At 31.3% G+C, this 16114-nt stretch overlaps 1 protein-coding gene across 1 annotated transcript in view; it reads left to right on the plus strand.

Moving 5' to 3' along the window:
* Positions 1–16114, plus strand: part of LOC118184330 (serine/threonine-protein kinase/endoribonuclease IRE1-like) — a 96615-nt gene that overhangs the window by 68075 nt on the left and 12426 nt on the right. The window contains exons 19-21 of the mRNA XM_035353991.2: positions 9959–10086; positions 10943–11066; positions 11888–11955. Coding sequence (XP_035209882.2) covers positions 9959–10086; positions 10943–11066; positions 11888–11955 — 320 coding nt within the window. The remainder of the gene's footprint in view (positions 1–9958; positions 10087–10942; positions 11067–11887; positions 11956–16114) is intronic.

A 16114-nucleotide genomic window follows, 5' to 3' on the forward strand; every position in this document is an offset into this window, starting at 1 on the left:
AGCTAATCTGCTCATTTCATTTTGAGATCGGCAAACCTTCTCAGTTATTTTGTGATTTTTAATTTTTTTTTTAATATAAAGTGTAATATTTATTACTTAGTTTATATCTGTTATTATAATAAAAAGAAAAGCTAATATTCTTAGATACTGCATAAAGTGGAATTTGATCTTAACTTATGGATGACTTGGACTTGTAATGTCTGTAAATTCAGTTATGGGGGAATCAGAAATGTCAGTAAACTCTTAACTTGGGAGGGATTCAGAATATATTTTAAAATAAGATGATAATTGGTAATACATGTTGTATCATTAATTCTATTATACACTGATAATAGTTTCATTTTATTTTAATAAAATAAACCATAAATTTTGTTTTATAATTAAAAATAGTTTTTTGAAATTTTATTTTCATACATTGAGAATTAAATGAAGATTCAACGATTAATTTTAGACCCTGTTTAAATAAAAATTTATTTCATTGTTTTATTTTATTTGAAATAAAAAGGGTTTGTATACTTTGTTAAAAACAAATAGTAATAATAATAATAAAACAATCTAAAAGCTTTCAGATTTTACATTACGCACAAAAGGGCTTTTTTTTAACGTTTTGTGTGTTACCTTTATTTACTAAATATCATGTTCTTTGCACTTAAACCATAAAATTCTGTTCAACAGCAGTGTCGCAAAATAATTTTAAAAGGAGCATATCGTTAGAATTTCCAATACACAGTTCTGTGTGCTGGAGATAAAAAGGTTTTTTCTGTATAACGTTGCCATGGCTCACTTTGAAATCCTTGAGTTGGTTAATCAAAAATTCGTTAAAGATTTACAAAATATGAAATCGATCGTGTTGCCGTTGCTCGCTTTTAAATTGTTGAATTTGTTTATGAAAAATTCGTTTTCATAAACAAATTCAACAATTTAAAAGTTTTCAACAATTCGAAAGTTTGACAAAATATGAAATCGATAATAAAACCAATTCCAAATTGCAAATTTGGGATTTCAGATGTCCATATTTGCAGTGGGATTATGTCATTCAAAATTGGATGGCTCCTGATACCATTGTTTTATCACAATGCGAGAAACATACATACATTTATGCAGATTCTTCATTATTTAATTTCTTCAAATATGATGCAATAGTATTTGGTGGCAATAGGGTTCCAACGCAAAATCGCAAAACAAAAACAATTGTCCTTCAGGAACAAAGCCCCTTTGTACTAAAAAAGTAGTAATAATTTCATCATTTTGTAGGAATAAGTGTGTTTTACATTTTATTAAAAGGAAACAGAAATATTTTCTTCTTCTTCACTCTATAATGTTTGTTGAAATAGAACAAGATAAACAAAAGAATAAAAATTTCTTTTCTTGCATTACAATAAATACATATTTGACCTGCAGTATTGCACTAAATTTTTATCACTTCCATCTTTAAATCTGACTGTCTTCAAGGCATAATTGTGAAGCACATCCAGGCTAACATTCATAAGGTCCAGAATTCAACATGGTGTTACTGAATTTTCATGCTTCCTACTCTGAAATAAATCAAATTCTAAGTATCAGCTGAGCAGATATTTTTGTAAAGAGATCATTCTGAGAAATCTTTTTAGCACATTTGTATTGCAATATTATTATTCTGAGGTTATGACCCTCCTTAGCTCCCTCTTCTTTTGCATAATCTCTCCTGCTCTCAGGTGATTTCTTAAGTGGTATATATGCCTTGATATTTGGTGGAATTCCAATTAATATTTTATAACTATATATTTTTTGCTGTATTCTTGGAGTGAATTGAAAGTTTGAGAAAAATGTATCAAGGGCTGTATGCAGTCTGTGGGTGCAAGTTTGACATACCTACTTTAGAATCATAATCTAAAAATTATACAAAAAGTGAAACTGCAAATATTTTTACTTTTCAATGATTACAAATAATATTACAAGTTCGTTATGTATCTGTCAGTGTTTTCTAGAGCAAGAATTTTATAAGATTCTATGACTAAGATTTTCATTTAGAAAACCTTTATGTTGATCAATACTTTCACAATGATCTACATCGAAATACTCATAACTTAATCTCTTAACATCAAGAATATTTTTCTAAACTGATATTTTATTTTTAGTCATATGCAGAGGCAAACATTTTACTCTTTAATTTGTGTACAGCCCCTGAATATGAATTGATTTTAAGGTCAATTTTTGTCATATGGGAATCTCATATTTTGTGTTAATTTTTGTGATAAGTACAAAATTTTCATCCTTTACAAAAATTTTTAATGGTGACTGAAGAAATATATGAAAAATTTTAACAATAAATTTCTTTAAGTTTAAAAATGCCCAAACTTGAATGTTTGCATAATTTAGAACATTTATATAACTGGAAGTATATATCTATGATCAACAGTTGTGAAAATAAAGGCCAAGTAAGGAAGTTTTTTGATATGATATATATTTCCTGCTGTTGTTTTATAATAATAATTATGTAATTAGAGTATACGAAATATTAATAAATGCTTGTATAGTTTTTTTTCCTAATTTTTGAGATTTTGATTCTGCTTAGTCTTTATATTAATAAAATCTAATTATAAGTTTTTATACTGGAAACATCTGTATAAAAATCATTTATATTTGAAAAGAAGGAACTGTATATATACCTAAAATATAGTTTCTTAATGTGGGTATTATTGCTAGGGGCTGTTACTGGATTAAGGGGCAAGAAACAGTATTGAAAAACCTGTGCGCAATTAAAAACTTATGAAGAAAATTTCGTTGTTAAGTTTTGGTTTAATTTCTGAAACAAATTTTAAATTTTGACTTGATTATATAAATAATACAATCACATATCTTTACAAGAAAATTATACCAAATTAAGTCAGTTGTCCCTTTACCCAGTTGATCCAAGTTGCGTGAAGTTTCATGTCCCCCTCTTTCTTGCACGAAAGGATATGAATTTCACAAATTATCAGTCTAACATTCTAATTACAGGATCACAAATCTGTTTTTACAGTGATATCCAATACATCAAAATAACTATATCGTTGTGCATATTGTGACAGAAATCACTGCATGCTTTACAGGTTCATTGCTTTAGATGTATTGAGAATTCTTTAACCATTTCCATATTGTTTAATAAGTTTTAATATTTTAATGCAGTGCAAGTGTAATGAGAACCTAAAAAAATTATATATTTTTAGTCAGTGCTTACAGATTATATTAAAAAGAAAGAGAAGTGGGATGTGGAACAAATTCAAGGAGTTACTGATAAAAATGAAGTTCAAAAAGAGTCACTAAGCCAAGAAAAGTTGGAAAACTGTGGTCTAAAACATATATATATATATACAGTCAAAAGTCATTAATTCGGACACCCATAATGCGGAATGATCTATAATCCGGACCTCAAAGCTACAAACTTTCTGTGCGTGCGTATAGCAATTTACGCATGCGCGTAAGTCCTTTACGTCTGCGAATATGCGTTTGCGCATTTAATGTATAACGGACGGTATAAGCTAAGCTAAAATTATCTAATTCAGTTAATGTTGCAGATTGCGTTGTTCCTAATCTTCGAATTGGATCCGGCTTATTATTTTTTGCAGACTGTTAGAGCAATTTTATAAAAGTAAGCTTGAACTTTCGATTATGTCAAATACAATTTCCGATATATATTTACTAATATGTAAAGGATTTACAAAGCGAAAGTATGTTTCAAAGTTCATTAAACAAAAAGTGGAATTGCTGCAAAAAATGGATAAAGGAATATCCTTTGTTTCTCTAACCATTCCGAAATCTGTTTATCAATTTCACACTGCTCTGCGGCGGCAGGGGAGGGGGGAAACGCTGCGGCGCGCAATGAATTGGAAGTTGATCTGTCAGCACTATCCTTATCTTCAGGGCAGATGTTTTTATTTTATTTGGCTTATCATTCCTTACTAAATGTAGTATTTCATCTCGATGTACTCCATCTTTGATATGATTTAAATCAAATTCCTCGTCATTATAATTCGCTTCTGATAGTGAAGAAAATGACACAGAGGCTATTTGTCATGACGTGATGACCACGCATGTGCAGTTTAGCCGAATGGCCTGCAACGCCTCTCTCTCATGAAAACTGACTAGAGAAGAGTAGTTAGTAGGTAGTAGCGAAGTAATGAAGGAAACGTATTGTATGTCAGCTTAGATGCAAAATACGAAGTTATACTTGTGTGTTAATCGTTTGTACTTATTATTTTTATTTGTGTGTTAATAAAATTTCGTGCCGTAAAAATGGCTGTTTTATGCAACGCACACAATACTATACGTCTACGGTAGGACATAAATACATATCCAGAAGCTACACGCCCAAGAAAAAGAAGGATATGACAGTGGTGTCAGAACAGGAGGATATGTCATTCTGCAAAGTTCACGGATAAATGCGTAAGTGAGTCTTCAGAAAGGTAAGAAATTTGTTGAATTTATTTTGTGGTAAAGTGGAATTCAAGGTTACAAAATGTCTGAAGAGCTAACGAAATCTAAGAAAGAACGGAAAGTTATGCGTTCAGCCATTACTAAAGTAACAAATGCTATTGAATCATTAATTGCAGCCGGTAACCTTGAAGACCTTGAAGAATCACTGGAAAGTTTAAAAGTAAAATCTATTTCTTTGAGAGCGTTAGACGAAAAAATTAAAACTTTGACTGATGTTAATGACATTGAAACCGAAATCGAAAGTGCCTTGGAATATGAAGAAAAAATTTCGAAATGGAGCTTTAGAGGCACAAAATTATTGAAAGAAAAAAGAAATAGCAATAATTCGCTAGTTTCTAATGGTTCTTCTAATGATAGTAACAATTTATCTATTTCTGGTGTCGATAAAATTTCTGATTATAATGTTAAATTGCCGAAGATTATGATTGATAAATTTTATGGGAATGCTGAAATGTGGCAGACATTTTACAATTCTTTTGATACGGCAATAAATCAAAACGTAAAACTATCTAAAGTAGATAAGTTTAATTATTTGCTTAGCCTGTTAGGCGGTGCAGCTTTAAAAACAATAGAAGGCTTTTCTTTATCTCCAGAAAACTACGACGAAGCTTTTAAAATTCTCAAAGAGAGGTATGGTCGAAAAGATCTCCTTATTAATTCTTACATGCATAAACTTTTAAATTTACGAAGTTCTAATGACATTAATTCTTTGAGGGAATTATATGATACCTGCAACGTACAAGTAAGGTCACTAAATTCGATAGGGGTCAAGACCGAATCGTATGGAAAGTTACTATACCCTTTGTTAATGAAATGCATACCTCAGGATATAATGCTTGATTTTGCTCGTCAAAACACAGATGAGGAAACTTTTAATGTCGACAACCTCATGAAATTTCTAAAATGGGAAATTGAAAGTCGCGAACGAACTTCATTAAATTTATTTTATTCTAAGAGTCACGCTAATTCTCTTGGAAGGCATTCACAACCAAATGAAAAGCGAAACAACTTCCCCACTCTGAATTCATTCAACGCCAAGAAATTTGGCGCCAGCTATTCTCCTAACGTAAGCAAAATTGCAGTTGTTCAAACTTTCCCTTGCTTATTTTGCGAAAGCGAAAATCATGTTTCAGAAAAATGCGTTATGTCTCCGGAAGAAAGGAAAAAGAGTTTAAGGGCTTCTAATCGGTGCTTTCTTTGTTTCGAAAGGAATTGTAGAATAAAAAATTGCCCTTCTCAATTAAAATGTTCAAAATGTAATTCTAAATATCATAATATATTGTTACATGAAGATAAGGAAAGGGTTGCTAAAGAAGAAATTAAGAATAATTCTAACGCCGTAACTGCAAAGATTTCTTCTAAATATTTTACTGCGAATCAAGAGGTTAAAGAATTAATAGATGACTTGCCAACCATTAAACTTATATGTGATGGTAAATTAATTAATGCAGTAGCAGATACAGGCACGCAATTGACCGTTGTCAAGACCGACATTGTACCAGAAAAATACTGTATGCCACATGGAAGTGTTATCCTCAAGTCAGCTTTCGGGCAAGCTTTAAAAGCTCCTCTCATTAACCTACCTTTAGCAATATATTCTGAAAATGATAAATTTAGGTCACCTATTTTTATAACATGTGCAATGGTGGATAAGTTATGTAATGATTTACTCTTGTTGTTAAGTGCTTTTAATGAGTTAAGGGGAGATGATAAAAGAAAGTTTAATTTTGAATGTAGAAATGTGAACATTGCTACTGATAGTTTCGGTGAAATGCCTTTTCATGAAACTGAAAATTTTGATGAAATACTTAACCATGATAGGGAAAACCTAATTAATGAAAAATGTAATGAAACTGTTAAGAAGATAATAGAATGTTGTGCGCTTGTATATGAAGATACGGGTAAGGATGATTCCAAAGGTAGCACGGGACGCGATCAATGTGCTTCGGATTCAGAACTGTTTCGAGTGCAACAAATGAATGACCCATCTTTAAAAACATGCTGGCAAAATGTTAAGAACGGAAGTAATAACTTTATTACTATTGATAACTTTTTGTATCATAAAGATAAAGTTCTAGGAGAAAGAGTTTACCAGTTGGTCGTTCCCAAAGAAAGAAGAAAACAGCTTTTGGACTTGACTCATTCTAGCTTATGGGAAAGTCACCTGCGAACCAAGAAGACAGCTGAACGTTTGAGATATTCGTTCTATTGGCCGGAAATCAAGAAAGATGTAAATGAATACTGCAGTGCTTGTACTTCTTGTCAACTTCAAGCGAAAAAGCGTCCCTTTGATGAAGTTCCGATTACGCCAGTAACTCGTCCTAAAGAACCATTCCAGGTAATTAATGTGGATATCCTAGGACCTGTAGAGCCAAGCTGTAGAGGTTACAAATATGTTCTGTGTGCTGTTGATCAATGTACAAGGTGGCCCGAAGCGGTGCCATTGAAGAATTTGAATGCCAAAGCAACATGCGATGCATTGTTGCAAATCTTTTCACGCACAAGAATTCCTCAAATTGTTGCTTCAGATCAAGGAACTAATTTTACTGCTTCGTTGACCCAAGAGTTTTTGAAAAGGATCGGATTGTCCCCAAGGTTCTCGACTCCTTATCATCCAAGTTCAAATGGCCTGGTAGAAAGATTTAATGCTGTTTTAAAGGGAATGATACATCATACCGTTAGAGAACATTCGAAAGATTGGGAGAAACATCTACCGTATTTACTTTGGGCTTACCGAGAAGTTCCTAATGCTACGACTGGTGTTAGTCCGTTCCAAATGCTTTATGGAAGACGTCCTAATGGCCCGTTGTCTATTTTGAAATCGTCATGGACTAATGAAACTCCTATTCCTCATGGACAATTAAGTTCAGTTACCGATTATCTGAATGATTTGAAGACAAAATTGGAAAAAGCTGCTGAATACGCAGGACTTACAGATGTTGGAAAGCAACAAGCTTATGCATTCTACCGTAACCGAAAGACTCGTCATAAAGAATTCAAGGAAGGTGACAGGGTTATAGTTTTAATCCCTGATAGCCAAAACAAAGTTTATGCCAGATGGACGGGACCTGCTACGATCATCAAAAAGCATACTGATTATAGTTACATAGTACAAATGCCTGACAATTCATCGAAGCACGTTCATGCAAATAAGATACGAGAGTTCAATACCGCTGTGAATAATGTCGGTGTGATATATGATACAGATATTGATTTCGGCGAAGTTGAAAACGTTCCAAGAATTGTTCCACGGAAAGCAAAAGAACACTATTCTAATGAGGAATGTGATTTTACACACCTTGAACCGCATAAGAAGAAAGAACTTGTGGAAATTTTAAGAAGGCATAAGAACCTAAGAACTGGTATTCCGAAAATCGCCAATGTGGGAGAACACAGCATCAAACTGAAACCTGGAAGTATGCCAAGAAGGCAGAAACCGTATCAAATACCTGAAGTTCTAAGAAATGAAGCTGATCGTCAAATAGATAAGCTTTTACAGCTAAAGCTAATCGTTGAATCAGAAAGTGAATATGTGCATCCAGTAAGTAATTTATGCGTTAACAAAATGGAACAGTAACATTATGTGTAGACTAAAAGACTATGCTGAATTTATTGATGACGTGACTTAAAATGACATGATTATATTTCCCAGTGAGTGAAATATGACTGATGTTATGAACTATGAACTATAAGACATTTTGACTGTTTAGTTTGAATTTTTTTTTTTAGCTAAAATGCTAATTTTTTTTTCTAACGTTAGGTAATGTGTTTAGAGATTTAGCTAGGGTTTGCTAAAGTATTATGTTTAATGTTAATGATTGATTTGTATTGTCTCGTTTATATGATAACTGCTTATATGATTATGATTATGTGAAGGATTTAAGTTTGAAATGTTAATTGAATGTTACATCCTTTTAAATGAATAGGATTACTGAATTTATGTTGAAGTAATTTTAATTTAAAATGGTAAGATATGGTTAATTAAGTTCGAAAATTTCATGAATGTTATTTTATTTTGTTTCAAGAAATGTTTATATATGTGGATTTGACAGGTCATTGAAAGACGCAATCAAATCTTTTTGAGGGGAGGTGTCATGACGTGATGACCACGCATGCGCAGTTTAGCCGAACGGCCTGCAACGCCTCTCTCTCATGAAAACTGACTAGAGAAGAGTAGTTAGTAGGTAGTAGCGAAGTAATGAAGGAAACATGTTGTATGTCTGCTTAGATGCAAAATACGAAGTTATACTTGTGTGTTAATCGTTTGTACTTATTATTTTTATTTGTGTGTTAATAAAATTTCATGCCGTAAAAATGGCTGTTTTATGCAACGCACACAATACGATACGTCTACGGTAGGACATAAATACATATCCAGAAGCTACACGCCCAAGAAAAAGAAGGATATGACACTATTGAAAACGAAAAAATTTCGATTTACAAATTAGTCGGGATTCTCGACACAGCAATTATAGGACTTGAACAGCGGAACTTTGTAACTGAACAAGAAATTATGTCTATTTATAGAATTAAAGAGAAAGTATTATCACATAAAACGAAGCAACTTAAACAACTTACATTGAAAGAAATGTTTAATAAAGTAAACAAATAAATATTAAGCTTTTTTTTTTTGTAAATTTTGATACCCTTTAGATCATAATTGTTCTTTATTTCATAAATTACGGTTTCATATTTTTAATTTTATAATTTCTGCTTGCCATCTTATCAGATTTAAACTGATGATCTATAATCCGGAATCGCCGAAGTCCTGATGAGTCCGGATTAACGACTTTTGACTGTATAAAGCGTTTATTTCAAATGATCATTTAGACATTATTCATGACCAAGTACATATAACCGATATCAGTGATTAATTCGTGGCTGCTAAAATAACTAGCTGTTTTGGGTTGTTATATTTTCCCCAAATTTGTAGCTTAACTACTTTCTTTTAGAAAGTTTTTTGCCTAAGCAGGCAACTCTTATTGCATCATGGTAGTAAAATAGTGTAACCTCCAGCTAGTCGAAAAATGACAGCATAAATTGTCAAATAATTTTAACTAATTAGATTATGTGCAATCCTTTTTAGACCCCATAGTTTATTTTTAGTATTAAAATATTGTACCCAATTACGTAGATTATGATATTTTTAATGTTGTGAAGCATTTTATAATATTACAAATTGTATGTTTATAAGACAGTTTTTTAATATTAAATTAAAAATTATTCAATTTAAATTTCACTGTCTCTTTTTTTTAAGGTATATTTTTATGCAAGAGAGATGAGAAACATGCCAGAGTAAAACATAAAATTAGGCAAAGCAACAATTTTGTGTTTTGCACAGTCAAGACTCGATAAAGCTTTTTGAGTCTATAATACCAAACACAAGGTTGTTGCTTTCCTAATCTAATGTTTATTATTTTTATGTTTTTCTGTTTTCACTTGCTGGTTGGTTTTTTTTAATTGTTTCTTAGCATTGTAAAATTTTATCTTTATACTTTTTTAGGGTTTCCTGAAGCTTTCTATCTCATTGAACGCATGATTAAGCATAATGCTTTGGAAAGGCCACCTGTTGTTGCTATTTTAAAGCATCCAATTTTTTGGTCCAGAGAGAAAATTTTAGGTTTCTTTCAGGTATTTTTTTTTTTTTTTCCCAGTTTTAAATATTATGTATAGTCTGTTGTTTATGTATGTATCTAATTGGTTTCAAGAAGAGTATTACTAGTGGTAAAAATTTTGTGCAGGAGAACTAACAGTTTGTGTTACATTTTATGTTTTTGGTTTAAATTGTTTTATTTTTATTATGTGTGCAAAGGAAAAATGTACCTTTGAAATAAAATGCAAGCAATTTATGATATTCAGAATTTATAGATTAATTAGTAATTGTAATATGAGCACTAAAATGTATATTTATACTTTTAAGAGTATATAATTATATATTTATACTATTTATATTTTTTGAGTTTGAGGGTTAAAAATAACTGTAAAATGTTTTCAGAACTTTAACATGTAATTAAATGATAGTATTTGATATTACTTTTGAAAATTAAAATGCAAGGAAGTGTTTTAATGGAATAAAAATGTACCCCCCCTTTTTTTTTTTTTTTTGTGTGTGTGTGTATGATTTATTTACTTATGTATATTCATATTATATAAAATCACAGCACATTACATTTTGTTGGGAATTTATTTTGTTTTGGATGAGCTTGTTTAAATATAAATTTTTTAAAAATAATATAATATTTTATCTTTTCAGTCAAACTACAAATTGTTTAAAAAGAGTTTAAAATAAATAAGCTGTGGAATTTACCTGTTTTCTCAGTTTTTCTTATGCTGCTCATTTTCATTATTTTAACAAAAATATAATGAAATCCATATTTTTTTCATGTCAGCTATTGAAATTCTTCGTCTGTAACTTTCTTTTGTGTGATATTTAAAATAGCGTATTTATGACTGTTTTGTTATGTGATGAAATATTATATTTATTCAGGATACAAGTGATCGCATAGAGAAAGAACCTACTGACAGCATTATAGTAAAAACCCTTGAAAAGTATGCTTATTCTGTTGTTGAAGGAGATTGGAGAGAACACATTACTGTTGAACTGCAAAATGGTAAGTGAGGCTAAAAATATATATATATTTTAAAGGCATATTTTTAAATACATATGATGCATTCAAAGTACAGGGTATTTGAAAGAATAGCTGTATCATTTATTATTTCTTTAAATACTGATTGAACGCATGCATTTCAAGTAGTGGGCTTTTATGCATGAAAAATAAATCTTTTTATAAATATAAAGTCTAATTTTTATCTGTTCTTTGTAGATCAAGCATGTGCAACTTTGACAGGAATACAAGCTAGATTTGAAATTAGAAATATTACACACACTTTAGTATTTCAGGATTTATTTATGTGAAAATGTAAAAAGTGAATGTATCTTAATTAGTTTCATTAAAGCTATTAGTTTTAGAAACTAATCATTTCGGAAGTAGTTTTTATATACGTCAGTTAGTGTACAATCTTTGATTGTCTTTGGAACAAGTTCTCTTGTAATTTGATTAATTTCAGCTATGAGCATTTATTGTTCAAATTTAAACATTTAATAAACAGGCCAGATTCAGTGATAATTGGAAAAGTCGTCACTGGAATTGGAATGCGGGCTGTGTGTTGCACATTCCTGGTGTAGGGTAATTATTCTAATAGTTATGTATTGATAATTTTTTAATATAACAGAATTGGAGTTTATGAATAGTTAATAAAAAGGAAAATGTTTAATGTTTTCTACAAATTAGTGCTATCTTTTTTTAAATGCATATTTTCTGTAATTTCAGTTTGTTAATGTAAGATTTAGTTTACATCTAAATTTCTGTTAATTTATTATTGTGGAGCATTATTATTTCTTTAGTTTTATCATGTTTTGTGTATTTTTCAGATCTTCGAAAATTTCGAACGTATAAAGGTCATTCTGTTCGAGATCTTTTGCGAGCAATGAGAAATAAAGCAAGTAGTTTTATAACTTTAGTAAACTTAAAGAAACAAGAAAATTATTAAATTTTTTTGATTATGTAATTCTAAAAAACAATTATATTTGAGTTAAAAAATAGGTCTTTTTGTGATATATTTTAAAATAACTTGTTCAAGAGAATATAAGTTCTGAAAACTGCTTTTATTAAAAAGCCTGTTTTATTTTCTTTATTTTTAATCTAGTGCATATATGTGTGCACGTACGTACATATATACACTGTCTACATGAACACATCCATCCATACATACATGTGTACATACACAGAAGGTGTTCACACATTTTTGTGAGGATTTTGCAAAGATTTATGTATAAACAAATCTTAGAATTTTATTTTTTGATATGTTCAATCTGATAGCCCTTTTGTTGACATATCATATTACATCTTGATTTCCAAGTCCTTTCCGTTGGGTAAAAGATTGATTGATTGATTTGATTTGATTCCACTCCTCCTGCACAGTCTTCCAGAGTCCATCCAATGTTTTGTGATGCCACATATAAAGAGCTTGTTTTAAAAATCCAAATGCACAGTAATCAATAGGAGACACATCTGGAGACTTGTGTGAAATGCATTTAAAGGGAACAGCTTCAATTCCGGTTTCAGTTCTCTTTTTTTTTTTTCCAAAAAATAGAGCAGTAGCTTTAGAGCCTTAACCTGATGGAACTTAACACAGTGTAGATTAATTTAGAAGTCAAACAACAAAAATCAGAGTTATATTTTCAAATTTTCACAGGACTAGTTTCGATGGTTTTACCGAACCACCATCCTCAGCTGCAAAACCGCAAATGAACAAGATAGGAAATAATGATTAGATAAGATAAGAAAGCCTGGACAGGAATAAGCAAGTAGTGCCATCTGTTGATGAAACCAGAACTAAAACATAATTTCTTTAAAGGCCGAAGGCAAAGATGGATTGGAATTAGGATCGTTAACTAGAACAGAAAGATTTTTTTGAATGTGAAATGCTTCTAGGAAATCCAGTTCTCCAATGGAAGATATTTTTTGAATAATTTTGGCAGCAGAAAAATTGAAAGTGTGATTTTAGGACTAAGAATGTTGAGCAACAGACTCAAGACTCAAGACTTCTGTGTTTCCTTTTTTCTAACATATGCCTCATGTTCCTTGACGTGAAATTTTAAGGCTCTCTTAGTTTGGCCAATGTAAATTAAACCACACTGGCAAGGAATCCTATAAATACCCCAGGAATTTATAACCGGAATGGGGTCCTTGAGTATGGAACTCGGAATTTTATTGATGGGAAAATACACAACCCGAAAGTTAAATGTCTGCAAAATATGTGCAACTTTATAGCTAATTGATGGAAAGAAGGGAATGACAACAGAATTTTTCTTATATCCTAAAACAAGAGTGTGCCTTTTAGTGTGTTGAGATGATAATTTAACTGCTTGATTAATAATGTTGGGTGAAAAGCCCCTGTCAATAGCTATTGCTTTTAAATAATTTAGTTCTTCATCAAGGGCTAGTTTGGAGGAGCAAACTTGAAGAGCACGAGAAACATAGGAATAAAATGAAGCTAACTTTTGTTTAGTCGGATGACATGATTTGAAGAGTGGTGGACGGCAAACCGGAAATGTTTACGGTAAACCGTAGTACTGAAGTTGGATGTGTTACGTGTGACCAGAATGTTGAGAAACAGAAGAGAATTGCAAATCTCAAGTTCAAAAGTGACCTGAATAGCAGGATCAATGGAATTTATTTTTGAAAGAACTTTATTTAAATCATCTTTATTACCTTCAAACAGGGTAAAAGTATCGTCTACGTACTGAAACCATACCGGGAAGTTTAAAGTATCAAACAATTTTGATTAATAATAATGCATGTAGATATCAGCCAGGATGGGACTGAGGGGGCTTCCCATGGCTAATCCCTCAGTTTGCTTGAAAATGCATTTGTTTCAAACAGAGTTGAGTGAGAGAGATTAGCTCATCAATTTCAATGCAAGAGAAATGAAATTCGCGAAGTCTGGTTTCTAGACATCTTAATGCACCCTCCACTGGAACATTGGTGAATAATGATTTTACATCAAAATAATTATTCTCGCATCAATAAAATTCCGAGTTCCATACTCAAGGACCCCATTCCGGATATGAATTCCTGGGGTATTTACAGGATTCCTTGCCAGTGTGGCTTAATTTACATTGGCCAAACTAAGAGAGCCTTAAAATTTTGCATTAAGGAACATGAGGCATATGTTAGAAAAAGGAAACACAGAAGTCTTCTGTTGTTCAACATTGTTGGTCCGAAAATCGCACTTTCAATTTTTCTGCTGCCAAAATTATTCAAAAAAATCTTCCATTGATGAACTGGATTTTCTAGAGGTATTTCACATTCAAAAAAATCTTTCTGTTCTAGTTAACGACCCTAATTCCAATGCATCTTTGCTTTCAGCCTTTAAAGAAATTATGTTTTAGTTCTGGTTTCATCAACAGATGGCGACAGTGGCTTATCTCCTGTCCAGGCGTTCTTATCTAATCATTATATCTTATCTCGGTCATTTGCACTTTTGCAGCTAAGGACGATGGTTCGTTAAAACCATCGAAACTAGTCCTGTGAAAATATAATGCTGATTTTTGTTGTTTGACTTCTAAATTAATATTTGTTCGGCGTGTTATTGTATCGTAATTACGGTGAAGATTGTTTGGATAAAGAGATGGAATTTCTTCTTTAAAAATAGATGTTAAACATATTTCTGATAATAATCTGAATTAATTTTGGCATTTTTTTCTACTTTCCTTATTTTAGATTTTCCGCTGTAGGACAATCCAGTAATAACAAAAAAAATCTTTAGAAAAACTTTCCTTGTTTTCTCTGAACCAACATATTAAGTCTTTTTCTCCTCTTTTTTTGGTAGTTAAGCGATATTTTTCTATTGCTATCAGATAAGTATATTCAAGCCTCATCACTTATAACTATATATTTTCATTTTTTACCTGCCAAATAATTTTCATACAGCAATCTGCACATAGTCTTACGCTGAGAAATATGCGATGAACATCATTTTTTTTTTTTTTTTTTTGTTGTTGTTGTTGTTGTTGTTGTTGTTGTTGTTGTTTTGATTAGCTTTAAATCAGATTTTATAATATTTTGTTCACAGTTCCTACAGATATATTTAAAGATTTTGCAATAGCTCTTTCAGGGGCTGGATTTTCTTTTAAAACATGAGGTGGGACTTTAGATTTAATAAGAGCTGTATGTACCTTTGTTGGGTATGCATTTTTTGTCTTTTCCTAACCATATGTAAACTGTGATGTGTCTTTCCTTTGATATTAATTATGTCACCATTTTTATGCATGGAAATATTAAAACCATGCTTTTCACATCTTTTTATAGTAATTGAATAAGAGTATTTCTCTTAGGACAGTGCAAAAATATAGCCTTTGATCCAATGTTTGTTTTTTAGCTACATTTTAAGGAAAAAATAATTTGCAATGCTTTAGATGATAATTAAACTTTATTCCAATTGGATGTCAGTCAGGATTGTATTTTAAAATTAATATTTAAATTCATTGAGAAAATCAAAATCATTACACAAATGTGTGAACACCTTCTGTACCTTTCTGAATCTGGTCCCAATAACAAAAGAGTATCAAAAATAGCAACATAGCATAACCAGCCAAGAAGCAAATCTGGGATATAAAGATCTTTCCAGACATTATATTTTATATACATGTAGATTGATTTCAGAATTTTATACATTTTTTGAAGTGTGCAGAAGGTATGCATGATTTCGATATGCAAAAGAAAAACTTTAAGACCACTTTCGAAAAAATCCCCCTTCTTTTAGAAATATAGAGGATTGAAAAATTGGTAAATTATAATTAAATTTTTAACAAATCTCTAACCAGTTCATGAAATTGCTGATGTCATTCGTCTCTGTGCAGACACTTGCCATCCTGCACAGAGCCAAATTCCAAAATTATGGTATGTGACTTGACTGTATGATCCCCCTAAGGCTGAAAGGTCAGCATTAGGAGCTTGGGGCTGTTGAGATCCTGCTTTGTGTTTGGTGTGGTACTCTTGAACCCATAGATTCCATATTCACCTGGCAATCATGGAATCCTGACCAATACAAGGAGCAGTGTTGCAAAATGATAAACAGCAGTCCTATGATCCTG

Source organism: Stegodyphus dumicola, chromosome 8 (genome assembly GCF_044657685.1).
Source record: "Stegodyphus dumicola isolate Sdum_Otavi_A_Nest chromosome 8, ASM4465768v1".
NCBI lineage: Eukaryota > Metazoa > Arthropoda > Arachnida > Araneae > Eresidae > Stegodyphus > Stegodyphus dumicola.